The sequence below is a fragment of the Nilaparvata lugens genome, chromosome 13, assembly GCF_014356525.2.
Source record: "Nilaparvata lugens isolate BPH chromosome 13, ASM1435652v1, whole genome shotgun sequence".
NCBI lineage: Eukaryota > Metazoa > Arthropoda > Insecta > Hemiptera > Delphacidae > Nilaparvata > Nilaparvata lugens.
Genome location: NC_052516.1, coordinates 27,017,996 through 27,043,667, shown reverse-complemented (window position 1 = coordinate 27,043,667; position 25,672 = coordinate 27,017,996). Strand labels below are relative to the sequence as shown.

At 33.7% G+C, this 25,672-nt stretch overlaps 1 protein-coding gene across 1 annotated transcript; it reads right to left on the bottom strand.

The window, feature by feature from the left end:
* Positions 1 to 147: 147 nt before the first annotated feature.
* LOC111061349 (alpha-1,2-mannosyltransferase ALG9) lies at positions 148 to 23,301 on the bottom strand. Its single transcript, XM_039440202.1, has 13 exons — positions 22,875 to 23,301; positions 22,586 to 22,733; positions 20,945 to 21,150; positions 18,679 to 18,792; positions 17,384 to 17,494; positions 16,558 to 16,645; positions 15,574 to 15,768; positions 12,908 to 13,024; positions 6,890 to 7,088; positions 5,930 to 6,071; positions 4,880 to 5,009; positions 4,097 to 4,233; positions 148 to 3,257 (listed from the first exon to the last, which is right to left on the bottom strand). The coding sequence occupies exons 1-13, from the start codon at positions 22,976 to 22,978 to the stop codon at positions 3,125 to 3,127; spliced, it is 1,824 nt and encodes a 607-aa protein (XP_039296136.1). The 5' UTR covers positions 22,979 to 23,301; the 3' UTR covers positions 148 to 3,124.
* Positions 23,302 to 25,672: the final 2,371 nt, after the last annotated feature.

Below are 25,672 nucleotides of genomic sequence, written 5' to 3'. Positions count from 1 at the left end.
CATTTTGCAACTTTAAAGGCTCATTTGTATTTTAGAAATTTTGATTTCTGTATAGTAATATTGTTGAGGTAGAGCATAGTAAGAGTAGCTGATGCCATTCATTGTTGGACATTTGCACTTGGGAAAGCTTCAAAATAAACTAGTTTATATACTACGTATACTTTTATTGAACAAATTCCAATTAAAAATTAGACAGTATATAAACAAAACTCAAACTTAGTAGTAATTATTCCACAAATTTCTATACAAGAATGAACAGACCGTTCAAAAATATACGGTATGGACGCTATACTAATTAAATAAAATGTCAAAAACGTAATTTTCAAGAAATATAGAAAACTTTATAACCATTTTCCATTATTGTAAGTAGCATAAAATAATATTGTTCGATTAACATAAAATATAATTTACAAACTTTGACATTGAAAATAGAATAATCATATTCAAAAATTGAAACCTACTATGCATTAAGTACCGTACTAGTAGAATTTCAAGGTGTCAATAATGATTATTCCATAGTAGGGCAAATGAACAAGTATTCTGCCAATCTATGATTTGAAAAATATACACATTCCAAACTCTAAAAATATCGTCCAAACAATAATGGTCGTTTTGTCTTCGATACGGTAACAAATAAAATATGTTACAATTTTGGATTATTGCGTTCAACGATTGTATCAATTTCAGCTTAATTTTGGAGGATAACTGGAATGTAATAGTATCATTACTATAACTAACATTATTTGTACTGAAGTAACGAGCATGAGAGAACGTTATTAATCACAGAGTAACCAGTGGGAAATAGCTACGAAAAATCGACAAAAATGAACGTCGCATCAAAAAATCGAGCTCTGTGATTGGTTGATTATAAAATGAGCTCCCTTTAATGATTGTTCATCAATTTGTGCCGTTATTAATGTTGCAATTTCTCTATACAATAAACGATATTTCAATACTAAAATTACACATTTATGAATATAATAAATTATTGCATCGTATTACTGCGATCTATATTATTTTAGAAGTATTATACATACTAAAGTATTTTAACAAACAGTCTCTTAGTTGCACATAAAATTTTACAAAATTTACAAATGAGAATTATTGACTAGAAAACAAAACAAAGACAGCTTTTGAATGCAAACGTTTTGAAAAGCTTCAAGCTAAGCTCTCAGAAGCTAGATGATTAATTTATATTTGAGATACGGTATTTCGATCTAGAAGTATTTAATATTGTTTATTGCTATAATAAGGTACTGTGCTTTCAACTCCACTAAATGAACATAAAATAAAAATAGAATAATCGTCGATAAAAATTGTTGTACTCATAGGAAAGGCATATACAAATATTATGTATATTTTATCAGTATTTTTAAACGTATTCCTACTTCAACTCAGCTATCGATATTTTCCCCTACATCATTCTCCATTTCTAAGTATTCAGCCTATTTTTTACATTTACTTCATTGTCTTTGTTTAAAATAAAGTTCATGATGAATCACAATTTCAATTATCAATCAGATCACACTGTATCAAGTTTCCGTTCGTTCAAGGCTAATATCTTGTATCTTATACGGACGTTTACGTCGATCTTGTGGTTCGGAACCCACTTGATCCGTCGTTGTGTTGCAGTCTAACTACCTAATACACCGGGTGATTCACATAAGGTGCAACAATAGGTAACTTGTTAACCGTTCATTTTACAGAGAACTTTGAATGGGCAACTTCCCTTTTTTTGTGATATTTTACGACATGCCATTTTAAATTGAAAATTTGGCCGCCATCTTCCAAGATGGAGGACAACTTTATTTTTTTGAATGGCAACCCCAATTTTTTATTATATTATTGGATTCTACGTTAAATTTAAGACATTTTTAGTCTTGTCATTTTTTGATAAACCTGACCGTTTAGGATGTACAGCCATAATAAGCCACACAGTCATAATCATAATGGATATTGCATTAATGTTTACAACATATCAGTTGTACATCCTAAACGGTTGGGTTTACCAAAAAATTTATAAATTTTATAAAATTCACGAAGAATTCAAAAATATCATAAAAAATGGGGTTTGCCATTTAAAATAAATAATAAAGCTGTCCTCCATTTTGGGAGATAGCCCAAATAGTCACAAAAAAGAAAGAAATTTCCCCATTTAAAGTTGGCTGTCAGATTAATGGTTTTCGATATACCGGTGGTTAATCATTGGAAAACACGATTTTATTAGCTTCATGATAAGAATACAAAAATATCCTCCGGCTCGTAAACGGTTGGGTTTATAAAAAATTACAAGAGTAAAAATGTCTTAAAATTTAACGTAGAATCCAAAAATATCATAAAAATGGGGGCTGCCATTCAAGATAATAAAGCTGTCCTCCATTTTGGAAGATGACGGCCAAATTTTCAATGTAAAATGGCATGTCGTAAAATATCACAAAAAGAAGGGAAGTTGCCCATTTAAAGTTCTCTGTAAAATGAACGGTTAACAAGTTACCTATTGTTACACCTTTTTTGAATCACCTGGTAAAACGTCATAGCACTTTCAACAATCACTTTTTACTATCAACTGCTTGTCATAAACTTACAACAATGAGAGTCACTTTCAACTGTCAGCATTCCTTATGAATAACATCAATGCTTCCCATTCAGTCAATGCTGACTGAAATTATTAACGCAGACAGACGAAGGAAAAATCCCTCCCTAGTTGTTATAATGTTGCAACCCACACAGTCGTCCGTCTGTCTTCATAAATAAATGTATGCTCACGTCTGCATGCAGACGTTTGACTTTTGTCCGTCTGTCTGCTGCTGTGTGCTTTCGCCTCAACACCAACACCTCACATTCAATCAATGCTGATTGAAGTGAATCTCACACCGGGTTGCACAAAAGTCTATCAACTTATAATACCGATTACATGCCACGAGAACCAATCAGAGAAACCATCTTCTCAAAAAAACCTTCGCTGATTGGTTCTCGTAAAATTTAATCATGATTGAAATTCAACAACAGGCTTTTGTGCAACCGGACCTACATCAAGTACCATGCTTGTTCTCTGTGTGTCCTTTTGTTAGTTGAAGTTCCAAATTTATCCGCCAGATGTCGGCAGCTAGCTGGTGTGCTGACGTCAGAGTGATGATGTCACAAAGTGATGGTTGTTGGGGGGAGATTTGACGGCTTTCAGAAGATTGTAGGAGTTAAAGACACAGTTGGATTCCCACACGAACGGCACGTAAAACAGTCTCAGCCAACGGTTGGTCCTGCAATTACAAGAAGTAACATTAATAATTCGACATTAAAAGAACAAACTTTCAACATCAAGTGAATCCTTAATATTTTCAAGCATTTTGCACCAAAACAAAGGTCAGCATTCATATGTTTAGTTCTCATTTGGCTTTTCAAAGCATTATATATTTTGTAAAATTAGAAATAGACTACAAATAATACAGGTTTAGTGACCTATTTAGTGTGAGAATAGCTGTTTCTAATCAAAGTAAAGCAACATTGGGTTTTAAAGAAGACTGTCAAATTATAATATTAATTTAACTACTACTTGATTAAATGCTATTCTCATCGTTAAGCCGAACTCACTATTTTAAAAAGCTCTTTGTTAAAAGAGAATTACAAAGAGAGCAAGCTTTGCGTCAGTCTATAGTCTGTGCAAACCTTAGTTTGCAGCATTGTTCTGTGTGTGAAACACACAATTGCCTTTTTGATATCAGCATGAAACCAGCAACTGTGTACTCCTATTGTTATATTGAAATAACAGGCCATAAAGCCCCGTGCTGCTAACTAGAGTTTGCACGGACTATAGTAGAGTTTTTAGTAAAACTTCATAGTAATTACATCTAAATGTATAATATTTAATTGAGAAGAAATATAATCAAACCCTAATTCATCTCTGACTACTTTATTTTATCTGAAATTAGCAGAGAAACAGATCAAAGTTCACCTTATTTTTTTATCTTTCAATCATTCCTTTAAATGATCAGCTTGTCATAAAGAGAAGCTATCCAACGCTATATTAGCTATATGAGTAAAAATGAAGAATTTTTACAAATAATGAAGAATACATAATATCAGAAGAGTTTTTACTCACTTGGTGGCATCCATGAAAGGCACCGATTTGACAATTGTCCACTTGGAGGTGTCTTCTGAATAATTCGGCTCCAACTCTGTGCCAGAATTTGGTCCTCTGTCCAGGTCAACCAGAAAGTGACAAATCGATTCATTAACCTGTCAAAAACATTCAAAAAATAATATAATAGAAATTGACCTAATTTATATTGTAGAGAAGAGATATCATACACATAATATACTCATGTTAATATCAAGGATACATTGACTGTACTGTAATCAGTTTATATAATATAAAATCCACATTATAATGGCAATATTTGTTCAACATTGGTGTTGTTATCCTTGTATATCATTATTCAACAAAGCAGATAGTGCTATCCTTTCTAGCTCCGCAACGTTGCCAGATCGTTTTTCAACAATAGAAAATATAATTAATTAACAAAATATTACATCTCAATTGTGACACTTTATTATTATTTAATAATAAAAAATATGACGAATAGATAAAATTGATTATTTAACTATTGATTATTTTTTATTGAACTGAACAGTTGATATCACATCAGATATCACTAAGAGACACCGGTATCAGCTGCACTCTATAGAAGGCAGTGGCAAAGAAGAGAATAGCCAACGCTGTTCTCTTATCTTTCTCCACTGCAATTATAACGTGCACCTCACTATGGCAAGTCGTTCAAAATAATTATAAATACAATCTCACTATAGCAAGTCGTTCAATATTAAAAATGAAACTTCTTACAACTTTTTGTGAATGGAAGAGAAAACTGAAGTTTATACTTACATATCTGGAGGGTTCCTCCTTGTTCATATCATTCATATTGGCTGGTAAGACCATAGTTGCGTTATCTAGTAAACTATAAGGCTGGGGCAGTTGCCCTTTGAATTCCGATTTTAAAAATCTGAGATTCCAACTGCAAAAAGAACAAATTTAGAAATGACGGATATAAATGTTGATATAAAATAGAATTATAGTAGCCTTTAAAATTGAAAAAAATATTAAAAAACAAGAATACAAATTGCAATTGACGGATATAAAATAAATCTAACCTATATTCAACCTATTTCAAACACTAGACCAAATTTTGACGAGTTCGAATACACAATAAAGTTTTTAAAACAATATTGGGGAGAGCACAGTTTTGGGCTGTGCCTGTTGGTCCTTCCCCAATCATTTTAATGAATTGTGTTTTTGTATCACTGAGTAAATAAATTAATACCAAAAATAACACTTTAAATAGTTTTGTGATATACGTGGTATAACATAGTATATTAAATACAATCATTCAACCTGGAAAGCTTCTGCAGGACAAAAATTCCAGATGAAACTTCATCATATTATGTGGACACAGTAAAAAAAAACTTCATCAATATCTTGATGAGTGAAAATTACAAAAAAACTTACGTTAAATAGATTTACTTGAATGAACTTAGTATAAAATAATGCATTTATTCATTTTAAAGTTCTGAAGAACATGTAATAATTAAATAAAAATACTAAGAAATTTTCAAAAACCACAGATCTATTGATATTTAGAAAGACCGGTTTCTGTCTCTACTCTGTTTATCAGAGATTGACAATGGTGTAACAACCGAAACCGGTCTTTCTAAGTATCAATAAATCTGTGGTTTTTGACAATTTCTTAGTATTTTTATTTAATATGAATAATTACCACAAAATCAACTTCTCAACTACACAAAAAGTGAAAAACATGTTTACTTTTTATTGGAACGTACAAAAATAGCTTAATATAAGTAGCTCTAATAAAATAAAATTAGTATAAAAAATATGGTATTTATTGATTTCGTAATGATGGAAAAGATGTATGCTTACTTGTCACTGGGTAGAAAGAAGGATGACGGGAACCTGTGCCATTCCTTTCCAATGCATATATTTAGAGGTTGATCTTCAGATATAACATCTTCAGCTGCCAACTTGTTAAGTTCCATAAATATGTCCATAGGTGCATGGTATCCTGAGAATTGGAAAATAAAGAATGAATGAAAAACAACAAACGTCGTTGAATTACAATTCGTAAAAATCAGTCACGGAATAACACATATTCATAATGCTGCCACCGCGTCAAGATCAATGTCCACATTATGTGCATAGGCTGCATATATCCTGAGAATTGGAAATTGAAAAATTGATAAATTATAAATGAAAAACAACAGACGTCTTTGAGTTGCGTTCTATACAATAAATGTCATTAAATAAATGTAGATGTGCGTAAACCGATGTAAGAAATAGGATTTCATTTATTCGAATGCTAATGAATTATTAGAAAAATCTAACTTAGGTGCTCGATGTTACTTTGATCAACTACCTTTAATTACAATCAACTACCCCAAAGACTTCTACTACTGCAAATATTGACAACAGTTAATTGTCAAAAACCAAAATATATAACTATCGTCAAAAAATGATTTCATCTAACCGAACCTATCCAACGAGAGCATTCTCCATTTCACGGTGGTTAAATTCAATTGGATTTTCGTGCAATTGACCCTCTCTCTCTCGATTCTCTTTTCGTTGAATTGCACTTTATTATGTTTACATGAATCTTCAATTATAACAAATTTAACATTGTTTTCACCCATACAACTAATTTATTATAATCTTCTTCACCTTGGTTTATTTATATTGTAATGAACTCACTGCAATAAAGCTTGATTTAATTTTATTTTATTTCAATTAGTTGACATGCATTGAAATCGGTTACCTTGAGCTATTACTCTCCCGAATTTAGAAAAGACTAGCCAGTAACCCGTGCTTTGCACTGGGCTTGCATACCTTTGTAAAGCACAACTATGCGCATAAGACCGAGCAGACAGACGACAACCAGGGCGGGGATGATGACCAGGGTGGTGTGTTGCAGGTAGTGGACACCAGAGCGCACCACCATACGAAACCACAGCTTCTGGCCGGCGTCCAGTGTGATCGCGCCGCACAGGCACACCAACGGGTACACCGGAAACAGGAAGCGCTCCTCCTACAACAAGCCCATCACACCACCTTACAGCAAATTCAATTGAATAAAGATTAGAAACAAGACTAAACAGTTAATATTACCTACATCAGGTAAACTGGTATCATCTAAGATCTAACCTCTATAGAAAGCAGTGGCAAGACAGATGGTGAGAGAGAAATGAAGAGGAGGAATGATGACATGAAAAAAGGAGAAGGAAATAGAGAACAGGATTATAAAGAAGGGAAAACATAGAGGGTTAGTAGAGGAGCGTAGAGATGATGACGGTGAAGAAGCAGGGGTGGTTGAGTGGTGGGAGGATGTGTAGAGGTAGGATTGATTGATTGAGTACTTAATTTATGTAGATTACAATATATACTGGCCTTTACACTTATATACAATAGCTTACAATACAGAAAAATTATAGATGAATTTACATAACATAGACTAAGAAAATAATATTATTGAACTGTATATGATACGAAAAAAGCAATTTGTAATAACTAAGGATAATATTGTTATGCATCTACATAAGTTGGCGGAGCTTTGGACATATCAATGTCCATTCTTCGGAAAGAATATTCAAAATATCCTCCCCACTAACTCTCTACCAAAATGTTAGGAGTGGGAGGAGGGGGAGGAAAGGAGATGTAGAAGGGATCAGGTGGTGCAGGAGGAGGTGGTGGAGGAGGAGATGGTGGAGGAGGAGGTGGAGAAGGAGATGGTGGAGGAGGAGGTAGAGGAGTAGGCGGAGGAATAGAAGTAGGAGGAAGAAGAGAGGGAGTGAAAAAAGAAAAAGAAGAAGAAGAATGAGAATAAGAAGAGAACGGGAAAATCACCATAATGACACAAATATTTATGGGAATATTATTTTCATTGTCGAATTTAAGTGAAATTTTGATATTTTGGTTTGATTTTTTGTTAAGAATGTAATTGAACTCAAACATTTAAAATTTCAGTTAATATTTTTTTGGACTTGAAATTATGAGTGAATTAAATTATGAACATAGCCTCTAGACTGCTTTTACAGAGTGTTCAGAAAGTCATTGTGTATTTGAAATACTTGATATATCATGACTTTCCAAACTCTCTTTATTATTTCAAATTAACGGGAGAATACTTGTTGGTTCATCCCAAATTTTTTAACTACTAACAATAAAAGAATATACGATACGATTAATGAATTAGATGAACGAGATGAGTAAAATGGTGATAGATAAAAATTTAATAAGAGAGAAAGGAAATGAATAAAGGATGAAATAAAAGGATCAAGATTACCTTGTGAGGCTGTATCCAGAATACAGCAAGCCATATGTAGAGAGGAGCCAACGACAACCAATATGGAATACATACAGCATGCCTGATCCTCAACGGTATAAGCAGTTGAACTAATACCTGGAAAAAGTGAAACTTATTGTTACTAGTGACCCCCTGGGTTGGAGAACTCGCTCAAGAACTGTTGTATTGTAATATTTGGAACCAGCAACTTTTAGGGCCGGTTTCCGAGCTCGGGATCTATAAGTTCTGGACTTACAGAGTCCAGGACTAAAATAAGCGCTCGGGTCTAAATCGACTTTCTGAGTCACGATTTTATCTTCTAAACTCCGGGATCTATTAAGTTCTCGACTTATTTGACTCCAGGACTTTAACGTAGTAAACATGAGGGAAATTCACAATATTTTGCTGTTGTATTGTTGGCATTATAGCAAAACGATTACAGCTGATTGCAGCGGGATAATTCAAATGAGCATGCTCTCCAAATTATTTTGTGAAAATACGTTTAGATTTCTTTATAAGCCTATTCAGAGAAAATCTAACTTTTTGAAAGATGAATGAATAAACATTTCATTTTACGTTATGCTATTATATTGATTATTGATCCTAACCAGTGATTTTGGAATAAAAATTTCATTAGGCTATTGAGTTTGAAAACGTATTAGTTTTGAAAAAAATGGAATAATAATTTATTATTGTTATATTATTATTAATATGTTGAATATGACATTGATTAATAACATTCAGATTGGAATATAAATTCCAAGGCAAACCTTGAATTATTTTTATTGAACATTTTTAGGTTATGTCACAGTCGTAAAATGAGGTTAGTTTTCCACACATAATTCTGATACAGTTTTATTCCAAAATAAACTTGCAAACTATAAATTATGAATTTAGATAGACTAATCCAAATAATTTAGGTATTCCATGACATCTATTTGGTTTTTCATCTACTCCAAAACAATAATTGAATTGCTCAGTTAAGTCTAGAACTTAAATTTAAACCCTACCCCAGTCGAGGGTTTAATTAAAATAACGCTGTTCTAAGTTCTGGACTTAACGATTTTTGATGAATCCTCGACTCGGAAAGAGGCGAGAATCTAATTCAAGTCCTGGACTTCCCTTCACTCAGAAAGCGAAATTATAAACTCCAGGGTCTAACGTGATCTCTAAACTCCAGAGTCTATTTAAATCCTCGACTACGTTAACGCTCTGACTCGGAAAGCCAATTTTCTGACTCCAGAGTTTAAATCCAGTTAAAGTCTAGAACTTAGCTGAATCCCGAGCTCGGAAACCGGCCCTTAATTATACAGAGTTGACGAAAATCATGGAAACAGCAAAATATTTCTCTAACAAGAATAATTTGACAGTAGGTTTCATTGGGGCTCCTATTTGAGATGAAATATTACTCTTCAAAAATTACTCAGTTGCTTTAAAATCTTTGACCCTCATATAAATCAAAATTTTTGAAATGAGAAGGTGGTCATGTGATACATGATTTCGATACAGAGTACTAAGAGAAAATAAATGGAAAAAACCGCACATTGATATTTCAACCCCTATCAGTTTGTGATGTAAAAGTTGGAAATTATGTTGTATCATAGAGAAACAATAGCGTAAGTAGATATCCCATGGTATAGGGCGTTTATGTCGCAACTTTTACTGTTCAAGCCGATTACTGTCGACTATTGTCGATTTTTACTGTTTTGACCTGGTAAGAGTGTATGAACGGCACAATATGAGAGACTACCAGCGTCATAAAGCTTCACAGGAAAGAACTACGGGGAATATCAGCTTGAGATAACAGTAGAAGTTGCGACATAAACGCCCTATGCCATGGGATATCTACTTATGCTATTGTTTCTCTATGCTAGAACTTAGCTAAATCCCGAGCTCGGAAACCGGCACTAAAATCTATATACTAATACAATAATACAACATTAACCAGCTAAAATCATGTGTCAGCGTATGAAGTATGAAGGTCTCTGTGATAGTTCCCAAATAGCCTGAGCTGATGTTTGTAATGAATGAAAAACTGTAGTAATTACATAAAAAGAATTCTTCAGCTGACTGAATCATAACAAATTTTTTCTTAAGCATTTTCAATGCTATTTTTTATCCTGAAAAAGGACGAAGTAGTGAGTCAATTTCGTTGCCCAACGAACTTGACCTGTAAAAAGGTTCCAAGAATACGTGTTCAAAATTTGAAGCTGATTGATCATTTCTTTCTCAAGTTATTGTAGAACATACAAACAGACGGACAACAACGTTGGCCTTCAGTACGTGAAAAGTGAGAACTCGCTAACGCTCGTTCAATTACTAACTAAATATGATTGAACTATATAATAATACTAAACTATTATTATTAACTAATCAATCTATTATTCAATAGACTATTTTTATCTACGACCATTTCATAACTAAAACTTTGCAGTTTTAAAATTGGTATCCACTTTGTTCCATATTTTTAGATGTTATTGCTATTTTTAATTGAACGAGCGTTAACGCATGTTCCAACATCAATGTAATTTTCAAGTGAGTCATTTTTCAATCTTTAAAAAGGGTATTTCGACTTTTTTATTGATAATGGAATCATCGATTTGTATAACCTAATAAGGATGTAGCTTTGAAAAGAGATTTTTAAATACCTAACCTAATCTAACTCACCAGCGCCACGGGAGTAAGTAGGGCTGCCAAAAATGCAAAGTTGAAGTTGAGCAAACCGTTGTACAAATAGTAGGTCCACGATTCCGTGCCATATAGATCGGGGCCGTGAGAAGTGAACACATTGTACATTACTATGTTCATAGGAGCCACCACTAATCGGCCATAATACAGCGAATCAATTCTTAACATCGGCAACTGTAACAAAAATTGATAAAAGTTGTGAATAGAATAACAAAATAAAGTATTTTAATAAGACTACTTAAATTGTTAATTGATATAGAAATAATATTTGTTTCACTAGTTATAAAGGTTTGAGAACAAAAGTTTTTTTTCAAGTGAATTTTTCACAAAGAAACTTCAAAGTCAAGATAAGGAATATATTCCAACCTTAAAGTGTTTTATTTTGCATTTGATGATGAGTAGATTTTAATTATCGCCTAAAGATCCAATTCCTAGTCTCTCGTCTCTAGCCGTGCCACAGAATAGATACAGAATGGAAAGTCGGCTAGTATCCTGTCACAAAAATCCGCCATCTTGTAAGAAAGTTCAGCATTGTAATAGTATTGATGAGAGGTTCGATCAATCGGTCTCGTTCACTGCCGCGAGCCAATCAAATACCAGGATTTTAATTTCTAACAAGATGGCGCAGTCACGCGACATGTAAAAGCATTGGTTGGATAGGCGTTTGATTGATAGCTTCCATTCTGTATGTATTCTGTGGCCGTGCTGTATTAACGGCTGTAGTCTATTACTGTATATTGCATTCTTGCATTCTACATATTCATGTCGATATAAGTTGAATATACCAATAATATCATTGCCGTCTCTTTATAGAGAGATAATGTTGTATAGAGACGGCAATGATAATATAGAGTAATAAACTACAGCTGTTGATACAGCGCAGCTAGAAATCGAATTGTACTAGCTATTTCAAATACATTATAATCAATTAATTGAATAATTATAATAAAATCTTCTTACAAGAATAGCAACTGCCGATATAACACTCCATTGTATGAACTTCAGCCACTCCCCTCTCCTAAATAGCATATCGATGGCAATGGGTAACCTGAAAAATTAAAAAGACAAACTTTTTGAAACTGGTATACTGTGTAATAAATTGGAAGTTTGAAGCCCAATCAAAGACAATAAGAAATGGAACAATATTATACACTTACATAAATGAAATTCAAAGATGAAAAAATAAAGTTTGTTCTTATCCATACTTTCTACCAAAATGTTAGGAGTGGGAGGAGGGGGAGGAAAGGAGATGTAGAAGGGATCAGGTGGTGCAGGAGGAGGTGGTGGAGGAGGAGATGGTGGAGGAGGAGGTGGAGAAGGAGATGGTGGAGGAGGAGGTAGAGGAGTAGGCGGAGGAATAGAAGTAGGAGGAAGAAGAGAGGGAGTGAAAAAAGAAAAGAAGAAGAAGAATGAGAATAAGAAGAGAACGGGAAAATCACCATAATGACACAAATATTTATGGGAATATTATTTTCATTGTCGAATTTAAGTGAAATTTTGATATTTTGGTTTGATTTTTTGTTAAGAATGTAATTGAACTCAAACATTTAAATTTCAGTTAATATTTTTTTGGACTTGAAATTATGAGTGAATTAAATTATGAACATAGCCTCTAGACTGCTTTTACAGAGTGTTCAGAAAGTCATTGTGTATTTGAAATACTTGATATATCATGACTTTCCAAACTCTCTTTATTATTTCAAATTAACGGGAGAATACTTGTTGGTTCATCCCAAATTTTTTAACTACTAACAATAAAAGAATATACGATACGATTAATGAATTAGATGAACGAGATGAGTAAAATGGTGATAGATAAAAATTTAATAAGAGAGAAAGGAAATGAATAAAGGATGAAATAAAAGGATCAAGATTACCTTGTGAGGCTGTATCCAGAATACAGCAAGCCATATGTAGAGAGGAGCCAACGACAACCAATATGGAATACATACAGCATGCCTGATCCTCAACGGTATAAGCAGTTGAACTAATACCTGGAAAAAGTGAAACTTATTGTTACTAGTGACCCCCTGGGTTGGAGAACTCGCTCAAGAACTGTTGTATTGTAATATTTGGAACCAGCAACTTTTAGGGCCGGTTTCCGAGCTCGGGATCTATAAGTTCTGGACTTACAGAGTCCAGGACTAAAATAAGCGCTCGGGTCTAAATCGACTTTCTGAGTCACGATTTTATCTTCTAAACTCCGGGATCTATTAAGTTCTCGACTTATTTGACTCCAGGACTTTAACGTAGTAAACATGAGGGAAATTCACAATATTTTGCTGTTGTATTGTTGGCATTATAGCAAAACGATTACAGCTGATTGCAGCGGGATAATTCAAATGAGCATGCTCTCCAAATTATTTTGTGAAAATACGTTTAGATTTCTTTATAAGCCTATTCAGAGAAAATCTAACTTTTTGAAAGATGAATGAATAAACATTTCATTTTACGTTATGCTATTATATTGATTATTGATCCTAACCAGTGATTTTGGAATAAAAATTTCATTAGGCTATTGAGTTTGAAAACGTATTAGTTTTGAAAAAAATGGAATAATAATTTATTATTGTTATATTATTATTAATATGTTGAATATGACATTGATTAATAACATTCAGATTGGAATATAAATTCCAAGGCAAACCTTGAATTATTTTTATTGAACATTTTTAGGTTATGTCACAGTCGTAAAATGAGGTTAGTTTTCCACACATAATTCTGATACAGTTTTATTCCAAAATAAACTTGCAAACTATAAATTATGAATTTAGATAGACTAATCCAAATAATTTAGGTATTCCATGACATCTATTTGGTTTTTCATCTACTCCAAAACAATAATTGAATTGCTCAGTTAAGTCTAGAACTTAAATTTAAACCCTACCCCAGTCGAGGGTTTAATTAAAATAACGCTGTTCTAAGTTCTGGACTTAACGATTTTTGATGAATCCTCGACTCGGAAAGAGGCGAGAATCTAATTCAAGTCCTGGACTTCCCTTCACTCAGAAAGCGAAATTATAAACTCCAGGGTCTAACGTGATCTCTAAACTCCAGAGTCTATTTAAATCCTCGACTACGTTAACGCTCTGACTCGGAAAGCCAATTTTCTGACTCCAGAGTTTAAATCCAGTTAAAGTCTAGAACTTAGCTGAATCCCGAGCTCGGAAACCGGCCCTTAATTATACAGAGTTGACGAAAATCATGGAAACAGCAAAATATTTCTCTAACAAGAATAATTTGACAGTAGGTTTCATTGGGGCTCCTATTTGAGATGAAATATTACTCTTCAAAAATTACTCAGTTGCTTTAAAATCTTTGACCCTCATATAAATCAAAATTTTTGAAATGAGAAGGTGGTCATGTGATACATGATTTCGATACAGAGTACTAAGAGAAAATAAATGGAAAAAACCGCACATTGATATTTCAACCCCTATCAGTTTGTGATGTAAAAGTTGGAAATTATGTTGTATCATAGAGAAACAATAGCGTAAGTAGATATCCCATGGTATAGGGCGTTTATGTCGCAACTTTTACTGTTCAAGCCGATTACTGTCGACTATTGTCGATTTTTACTGTTTTGACCTGGTAAGAGTGTATGAACGGCACAATATGAGAGACTACCAGCGTCATAAAGCTTCACAGGAAAGAACTACGGGGAATATCAGCTTGAGATAACAGTAGAAGTTGCGACATAAACGCCCTATGCCATGGGATATCTACTTATGCTATTGTTTCTCTATGCTAGAACTTAGCTAAATCCCGAGCTCGGAAACCGGCACTAAAATCTATATACTAATACAATAATACAACATTAACCAGCTAAAATCATGTGTCAGCGTATGAAGTATGAAGGTCTCTGTGATAGTTCCCAAATAGCCTGAGCTGATGTTTGTAATGAATGAAAAACTGTAGTAATTACATAAAAAGAATTCTTCAGCTGACTGAATCATAACAAATTTTTTCTTAAGCATTTTCAATGCTATTTTTTATCCTGAAAAAGGACGAAGTAGTGAGTCAATTTCGTTGCCCAACGAACTTGACCTGTAAAAGGTTCCAAGAATACGTGTTCAAAATTTGAAGCTGATTGATCATTTCTTTCTCAAGTTATTGTAGAACATACAAACAGACGGACAACAACGTTGGCCTTCAGTACGTGAAAAGTGAGAACTCGCTAACGCTCGTTCAATTACTAACTAAATATGATTGAACTATATAATAATACTAAACTATTATTATTAACTAATCAATCTATTATTCAATAGACTATTTTTATCTACGACCATTTCATAACTAAAACTTTGCAGTTTTAAAATTGGTATCCACTTTGTTCCATATTTTTAGATGTTATTGCTATTTTTAATTGAACGAGCGTTAACGCATGTTCCAACATCAATGTAATTTTCAAGTGAGTCATTTTTCAATCTTTAAAAAGGGTATTTCGACTTTTTTATTGATAATGGAATCATCGATTTGTATAACCTAATAAGGATGTAGCTTTGAAAAGAGATTTTTAAATACCTAACCTAATCTAACTCACCAGCGCCACGGGAGTAAGTAGGGCTGCCAAAAATGCAAAGTTGAAGTTGAGCAAACCGTTGTACAAATAGTAGGTCCACGATTCCGTGCCATATAGATCGGGGCCGTGAGAAGTGAACACATTGTACATTACTATGTTCATAGGAGCCACCACTAATCGGCCATAATACAGCGAATCAATTCTTAACATCGGCAACTGTAACAAAAATTGATAAAAGTTGTGAATAGAATAACAAAATAAAGTATTTTAATAAGACTACTTAAATTGTTAATTGATATAGAAATAATATTTGTTTCACTAGTTATAAAGGTTTGAGAACAAAAGTTTTTTTTCAAGTGAATTTTTCACAAAGAAACTTCAAAGTCAAGATAAGGAATATATTCCAACCTTAAAGTGTTTTATTTTGCATTTGATGATGAGTAGATTTTAATTATCGCCTAAAGATCCAATTCCTAGTCTCTCGTCTCTAGCCGTGCCACAGAATAGATACAGAATGGAAAGTCGGCTAGTATCCTGTCACAAAAATCCGCCATCTTGTAAGAAAGTTCAGCATTGTAATAGTATTGATGAGAGGTTCGATCAATCGGTCTCGTTCACTGCCGCGAGCCAATCAAAATACCAGGATTTTAATTTCTAACAAGATGGCGCAGTCACGCGACATGTAAAAAGCATTGGTTGGATAGGCGTTTGATTGATAGCTTCCATTCTGTATGTATTCTGTGGCCGTGCTGTATTAACGGCTGTAGTCTATTACTGTATATTGCATTCTTGCATTCTACATATTCATGTCGATATAAGTTGAATATACCAATAATATCATTGCCGTCTCTTTATAGAGAGATAATGTTGTATAGAGACGGCAATGATAATATAGAGTAATAAACTACAGCTGTTGATACAGCGCAGCTAGAAATCGAATTGTACTAGCTATTTCAAATACATTATAATCAATTAATTGAATAATTATAATAAAAATCTTCTTACAAGAATAGCAACTGCCGATATAACACTCCATTGTATGAACTTCAGCCACTCCCCTCTCCTAAATAGCATATCGATGGCAATGGGTAACCTGAAAAATTAAAAAGACAAACTTTTTGAAACTGGTATACTGTGTAATAAATTGGAAGTTTGAAGCCCAATCAAAGACAATAAGAAATGGAACAATATTATACACTTACATAAATGAAATTCAAAGATGAAAAAATAAAGTTTGTTCTTATCCATACTTTCTAATAAATAATAATACTATCGTGTGACCTGGCTGGCTCAGGTCTGGTGTCAGAGTTTTCAGGTCGCAACTGATCAATTTCAGGGCCTCTGACATGACCTAACGACTGCTTTTTAGGCATCCGGGACCGACGGCTTAACGTGTCCATCCGAAATACGGGAGTGGCCCGAGATAAATATCTTGCCCGGGCCGGGGTTTGAACCCGGGCCGGGGTTTGAACCCGGGCCTCTGAATCATAAAGCCAGCATCTGATCCACTCGACTACGGCCACTCTAATATAATTTCGGTCATACTTTCTAATTGACTAGACTTTAGAAACTTTCCTCTAGATAGTTCTCTACTAGATAAGTATCTCAACTAAAATTCAAAATAAATCGTTTTATACTTCTCTTACTCCAAGTGATCCTACAAAATTGACTAGTGAGAATGAAAATTCTAAAATGTGTCTACTAATTGAATAAATTTTCAATATAGAATATTAAAAACTACAACTACTACTTCAATACAATGTATTTTCAAGGCTCTAGGTCATTTTAAAATCGGAGTGATTTAAAAAGAGGTATTCTCTCATTTCCTTACCCTATAAGTGCAGCAAAAGGCCAACTAAGGAACGTTGATAAGGCTGTAGTGAATATCGCCAACTCATACCTTCTCCTATACCAAGCTCCCAAAGATAGTAAAGTCATATACCTGTCAAACAAAATATTGAAACTATTTAGTCACAAACAATTTGATTCAGCAGTGGAACAATAGAGATTGAATTAAGAGAAGATTATAAATAAATCATTTTACATAAATAATTTGTAATACCTGTCAAACAAAATATTGAACATATTTAGTCACAAATAATAATTTAATTTGAAATTGTAGTAAAACAATAGATATTAAATCAAGATAATATCTATAGGCCTACTATAATAAAGGAAAGAACTGTCTTATACACGTACGGGATAGAAAAATTATGTTTGACGCATTATCACGTCTCAACTACTGGACTGATTAACTTTAAATTTTCAATAGATTCTTAATTAACCGAGAATGATTATAGGCCTATTTTCGATTCTTCTGTATTTGATTACATCATTTTTTTAGTTTGTTAAGTTTTCAATTTGACATGCTTCCAGCTTGTATGGAAGTAGCTGAACATTTCTTTTAAAAGAGAAATTAGAAGATAGGTGTATGTGATTGGGAATCCTATTTGAATAATAGAAACAGGTTTTCCGTCGATCCAAATTTCGTCCACCATTTTTGAACCGCCATTTTGAATCCAACTTCATTTTTCTTATTTTTAATTGAAAGGTGGTCATATGATATATGATTTCGATACAGGATTTCAAGAGAAAATATGGTGAAAACCGCACATCGATACTGTATCACAAACCTTCCAAAAGTTATTCTAATTCAAAGATACTGATATATAATCCATCTATCTATCATCTTCTATACTATAATGAAGGAAAGAACTGGCTTATACACGTATACACGTGTAAATGATAGGAAATTTATGTTTGACGCATCATCACGTCTTAACTACTGGACTGATTAGCTTGAAATTTTACATATAGATTTTTAATTAACCGAGGATGGTTAAGGCCTATTTTCAATTCTTCAAGATTTCATTACGTCAAGTTTTCAGTTTGTAAAGTTTTGAAATAGACCCTTGCGAGCACGGGTTTAATGCTAGTTATGAATAAAACATTATTTGTAAATAATTTTTGTAATACCTGATTTCATTGAAGATTGCATCACAATAAAAAGAGATGAAGATTTATGGAAATATACATATTAGAAGGAATCTAAATAGAGTATTGATAAGATGATTCAAATATTGGTTTCATTATCGTAAATGTACGGGAGAAACAAAATATACTCACATTGAGAAACTTGATGGTAAAAAGGCAGTACTAGAAATAAACATTCCAGCACTGAATAGCTGAATAACAAGCATTATTCTGCCTACATGGATGCCAAACTCACGACATACACTCCTGAAAAAGTATATAAAAATGATGTTAAAATTATTTAAAAAATTTTTCACTATTTTAATAAAAGTTCCACGATAATATAGGCTATATAAGCATTTTTTATCGAAGTAAGTCGAAATTTTACTATAAACTGCATGTACATTATTGTACCTCTATCAAACTATTCAATGCGGTACCTTAGATCAGTGGTCACCAAATTGCGGACCGCGATGTCATACCGATCTCAACGAAAAAAAAGACTTAAAAAATCCTAAAACAAAAAAGCAAGGCTTTTAAGGCTAAGGCTTGAGGCTTCCTCAACAGAGAAGAAAACGTGGCTTGCATAGCTTTTCTAACATACATATTTCGGCACATGATTAATTTCTTAAACCTCAAGCTGCAAGGAAAAGGGAATCTTGTGTGTTAACTTTTATCTGAAATCCGAGGTTTTTCTAAAAAGATCGATCTTTTCACTGAAGATATCAGTGGAGCAAGGCTGCACTTTCCGTTCCACTCCTTTAATCTGTTTGTGAGAGCGATGAGAACATTAACAACACCGAGTTCACTGATTTCATTGATAAACTGAGATTGGAATTTCAAAAAATGAAAATGTGATGCAACTGTTAAACAACAGTTTTTCACTCAAACCTAATGGCGTGTGGACAAGTGAAGCATAAGATATTTTCAAGTGTAACAAAGCTGTCTTGTAGATGGAAATTATTGAGAACCAGGAAATTTTGTTCTAAAAGAAATTTTTCCAAAGTTCCAGACACTCTTGAATGTGACCAATTTTGGATAAAATATGTCAGTGAAAAAAGTATCCAGAATCGAAAACTTTGGCCATCAAACTGTGTACTATGAGGGTAGGCTGATAAGTAATGCACACATGCTTGTAGCACTACCTCCGTAAACAAAGCCGTAGTGCATTCGTGTGACGTCAGTACACGTAGGGCTCCTACACCAATAGAAACACTAGCTGATATAGATCAGCTGAAATTGACGAATTTTTATTGGTGTAGGAGCCCTACCTGTACTGACGTCACACGAATGCACTACGGCTTTGTTTACGGAGGTAGTGCTTGTAGAGCACAAACTAAATAAACTTGAGAAGCGCGCCTGGTGGCATGTAGAAGTACTATTTCTCCTCTACACGGCTGCGCAGTTTGAAGGCGTTGTGCTCATCCAGTTTGGTTTGGTTAGTGAGAGTATGGCGTTGTGTTTTGGTGTTATGTAAACGCGAATTAAACAACGCGCTGTTATCGAATTTTTAACTGCTGAGAAAGTGAATCCTAGTGAGATTCATCGTCGTTTAAAGGCTGTTTATTGTGACAATACTGTTGATAGGTCTACCGTGAATCGATGGGTTATAAAATTTCGAGATTGCCAACCTGGAAAAGCCTCAATTGTTGATGAAACACCCAGCGTACGTCCAATCACTGCCACAGACGATAATCATCATAAACTCGTCGAAGACTTGATTCAAAATGACCGGCGAATCACTCAACAGCATATCGCAAACCAAATTGGAATATCCAAGTAACATGTCGGCCTCATTATTGAACAATTGGGATACCATAAAATCTGTGCATGATGGGTACCACGCCGTCTGACAGACAAGAATAAACAGCGTTGATTGGAATGCTGGGAACAATTTGAAGTGCTACCGTTAGGAAGGAGACGACTTCATAGATCATTATTGAGAAGAATCAAGAATTAAATAACCTTTAAACGACGATGAATTTCACCGGGATTCACTTTCTCAGCAGTCACAAATTCGATAACAGCGCGTTGTTTAATTCGCGTTTACATAACACCAGAACACGACGCCATTCTTTCACTAACCAAACCAAACTGGATGAACACAACACCTTCAAACTACGCAGCCGTGTAGAGGATAAATAGAACTTCCACATGCCACCAGGCTCGCTTCTGGGGGTTATTTGGTTTGTGCTCTACAAGCATGTGTGCATTACTTATCAGCCTACCCTCGTATGTTCGGGTCAACATATGTGTGCGAAGCAGCTTTCTCAAGTGACATTATATTGAAACATATTGGTGTACCGGTTTAGAGAAATCAAAGTATTCAGAATATTCGAAACAGATGGCATATGTACTACGAATATTCTAAAACTTTGATTTCGCTGCACCGGCAAGACAATTATTTGAATAGACTTACTTGTAAAAATAAACCTCACATAGTGCAGACAGTAGACCTAGCAGACACCTGGAGAAATAGAAGACAAGCAACCGGTTGGGTTGCAGCAGGTTGTGGTAGATCCAGGCTGGCAATACATGCACCAGTATGTAAGCATACGATCTTAGCGCGAATTCGGGACTGTATTCCCATGTCTGGAACCCTTTTCCGAATAGCAGGTAGTGACTCTAAAATTAATTGAATTTACAAATCGTCATTCATTAAAAAATAAATATAATTACAAGCAATCATATTTTTGTAGTGAACATTGGATTCAAATATTATTGGAGTGCCCTTAAGTCAAAACATGTTATTTATCAAAACTAGGAAGAGTCTTCCACTTTGGCATTTCTTGTCTGAGCATGTTGTTCTCTTACGATCTTTTTATGATTTGTCCCCTTATCAATAACAAATTTCTCAGAAAAACAAATATACATTCAATAACAAATTAAATTAATGATTAGGAAAAGGAATGAGTCCACTGAACCCAAAAGTTGGCTCATTCCCTTTTTTCAATTAGTGATTTAATTGCAATCCTATTCCTTACACCTTCTTCTTCATCCATTACCCACACTTGTGGGATCGATGGCGTCCAATGTTAATAATTGCTATTACTAACATTAAATAAAATTGGATAAACAAGTACCTATTCTTCTACAATTCATCAATTGAATAGGCATAATATTTTGTGTCTGTTCATCAATTATTGAATTAACAATTTTTTTTAAATAATATTTCAATAACTACTAGATTTGATTTTCAGTATTATCAATCAAGGAAGAAATTATTTCAAATAGAATGATTCTCGGAGCATATTGTTATAAAATGTTACTTATTCACCAAATAGACTATTTGGTCTTCATTTCTACTACAAAGAATTATGTTTCCATCACATTTTGTAAATTGAAATATTCAAACTACAGAAGCTTAATAGCTAGGTACTTGTTTTATTGTATTACTTTTCAAATCCTACATACAAGACATATGCCTATTAGACAAGACATTTTCTTCTTATATAAGATATGAACATTAAACTACTTAGAGTTAGGATACTGCTACCGTACTAAAGCTTAAAGATAGTTTGATTCAACATTTAACTTGTAGCTTTGTCTATCGGTGGAGATCCACTAGACTGGACAATGCAGAAAAAATTAAGAGAAAGTAAAAAAACGTATTTTAAATCGTATTATCAAATTGGTAATAATTATCGAATTATTAAGAATTGGTTCTGATATTGTTTCAAAGACGATAAAATGCTGAACATTTTTATGTCACTGACTTCTATGTATTGTTGATAGTTAATTTGCTATGAGGGCTCAAAGTTGGGCATTTTTACGTTTTAATGCATCTCGAGCCGGGCCGAGAGGTCGCAGCATGACGTCACGCCATAGCCGGCTGCGTTCTCCACTCGTCTTATGTGATCAAGGCAACTTTCTATACACTATTCTTGGGCTACTATGCCACCGCTCGCCTTCACTCCACCCGTATAGATGTTTTACAGCAAGCCGCTTGACAAGCGACTTGACGAGTGGCATAAAAGTATTCTGTAGACTGAATATAATAAATGTCAATATCTTTATTGCTAAGCATGAATTACAAACTTGTAAAATTATTTTGACTTACCGGTTCCCAATAATTAAAAGTTTCGTCACAATCAGTCACATGACTCCAAATTGCAGCGCAAAAACGCGCCGATAATAACGCTTTGAAGGCCGTGTCGGCGCTGGGATAAGCCACTCCTACACCCGAACCACCACCAGCTTCTTCTTTCCTGCAAACATAGGAACATAACCAAAAACTATGAACTCTGAAACCTAACCTAAAATTTTAGTTGATATTTTCAAAACACAATTCTAAAACAATAATATCTAACTGACATGTAAATTGAACTGCTATAACGTTATTTACTTACTTATTATTACTATTATTTCCTAATGGTCTCTTTGGCTTTTTAATTTGATCTTTTTTCTGACTTTGATAACTTGATTGTCCACGTTGACGTAGTGAAGGTGCCATGTCAATACTAGAAAGTTACAGTCAAATAAAGAGCAAGATACTTGTAAATCATAATATGGATTTGAAAATGAACATAAAAATGATAAAATGAAATTAGTGGTAGGGTACGGTACGTAAAGTAGGGTTAGGTAACTTGGTAAAGTGTAAATATATTGGAAACAAAATAATAAGACTGATAGTTACTTCTTACGCGTCATGAAGATTTCAACACAAACGTAATAGAAACAGATTGGATGTAAGAATAAATCAAATTAAAATTTGTAAAAGCTGCAAAGTTTGCACTTTTGTAAAGATAAACTTGTCAAAATTTCAAATGATGACGATGATCATGATGATGTAGCAGCGGATTCATAGATCAGTAGTTAGTATAGAGCGGTCAAAATAGAAATGTTTCAAAAGGAAACATTCATTTTATCTAGAAGTTCATCCAAAATCAGCTGTTTAATTAGGTTTTGTTTTCCAATTAACAATTTTTATTGAATTATTATAAGATTTTAATCATATACTTTTATATTTATAGTACCAAAAATAAAAAATGTTCTTATGGTACATTCTATTAACTATTAATCTATACTCTGTGCCAGCGGGATTATTCAAAATGTCATTCCAGGTAATAATGTTGAGCATAATACAAGAAGTAGACTACTATAGTGAGGTCCACGTTTTAATGGCAGTGGATAAGATAGAAGAATAGCAATACCGATTCTCTGCATAAATTAATTATATTTCTACACTGTCAAAAACATAATTGGCATCGTTGTGGACCAAGAAAAGGATAGCACCACCGGCTTTGTCGAATGACAAAGGAAAAAGAAACCAGTGGAATAAGATACCAGAACGTCTATTTATTTTTCATGGCAATGAAAATGATGATTTGATTTCCTACGGAGAAATGATAAACTAGGATAGCAAAACCAAAATATATTGATCGAATACTGTCATTATAACGTGGACCGCACTATAGATAAAAATTAATACTATTAAGACTATGTAAATTACTTAGTATTTATAAAATTAAGATCTTGATAAAAATTTCAAAAATAAAAATTCTAGTGAGCGCCGTGGCTGGTAGTCACATTAAGTTGATACTAATTATAAAATTTAAGTTGAATTGAGTTATTAATATTATTGCATGTAGGTTCCTTTGATAATTCACCTGATCTTGATTATAAATTATTTTCTTCCACTATATCATTTAAAAGTACAAAAATGTGAGACGACTTAGCCAATGAACACGATCTGTGCGTAGCCTATAACGTTTAAAAAAATTTGCTGAAAGTTTTAAAACATTCCTAAGTCATCGTCAAACTTATGAACCCACAACTCAATTCAAAAGTAGGATATCGCTATATGCCCATTTGAAAAATATCACAATAAAAAAGAATTATCGATAAGGTGTACAATACAAAACCGTAGCCCAATCACCCTCTATTTTACTTCATACTTATTCTGTCCTTCGTCATTGACCAGCTTCCTGGATGGACGGCGTCTCTTTATATTCAAACCTAATTTGGTCGTCGTTGATTATACAAATTTTTACAAAACTTGTCACAAAAATTGAAGTTTTTAATGCTTAAAAATGGATCGAGATGGTCGGTTTCTAAATCACTTGAATCAAATTAAAGACTTGTCGGCCTCAAAGTATTCAGCCACAGAGTAGAATGGCATCCCACACAGCCAGGCTCTAATCCTTCCTAATCCTATTTTACTTAAATAGGTAGGTACCGTACCGGTATTATATTACAGTACTTCTTGTACATACCGTAGCTTTGTATTCCTATCTATTCTGTAACTTAGATATTTGAGGTATAATGGAAATCAAAATGATCCCTTTGGAGGAATACAAGCAGTCGTTCTATTCTATTCTTCCTACTGACCAACGGTAGTCAGTAATCAACACGGTTTTCTGATTATCTCATTTCTTTATGCTACTCTCCAGCTACTTATTTGAATAGAAATAGAATGTATCATTCTGTGTCTTTTACCAATTTGTTACTTCCCCAACATAGCCTTGCCTTGTCTGAAGGGGATATAAATATCACTGGTATTAAAATTTATAATAAATTACCAGATAGTTTAAAGTTGATTGATAATGATGCTTTGTTAAAAAAAGAGTTTGTTGTAGAAAGAGAGTTTTACTCATTGAATGAGTTTTTCTGGCCTTTTTACTTTCCTTGCCCTATTACCATAGGTAAGGAAAGTATTGCTTTCCGAAAACAAATTAAGGTACCCCAATTTGTAAATTTCCATACGTTTCAAGTTCCCCTGAGTCCAGAAAAGTGGTTTTTGGGTATTGGTCTGTATGTGTGTGTGTGTGTGTATGTATGTGCATCTGTGCACAAGATATCTCATCTTCCAATTAGCGGAATGACTTGAAATTTGGAACTCAAGGTTCTTACACTGTAAGGATCCGACACGAACAATTTCGATCAAATGCAATCCAAGATGGCGGCTAAAATGGCGAAAATGTTGTCGAAAACACGATTTTTCGCGATTATCTCGAAAACGGCTCCAACGATTTTGATCAAATTCATACCTGAAATAGTCATTGATAAGCTCTATCAACTGCAACAAGTTCTATATCTGTAAAAATTTCAGGAGCTCCACCCGCAAAGTTTGATTTTAGATTCTCAATTAGCAACCTTCATATAGAATTTAAACAAAAAAATTCAAGTGGAAAAGATTGAGCATGAA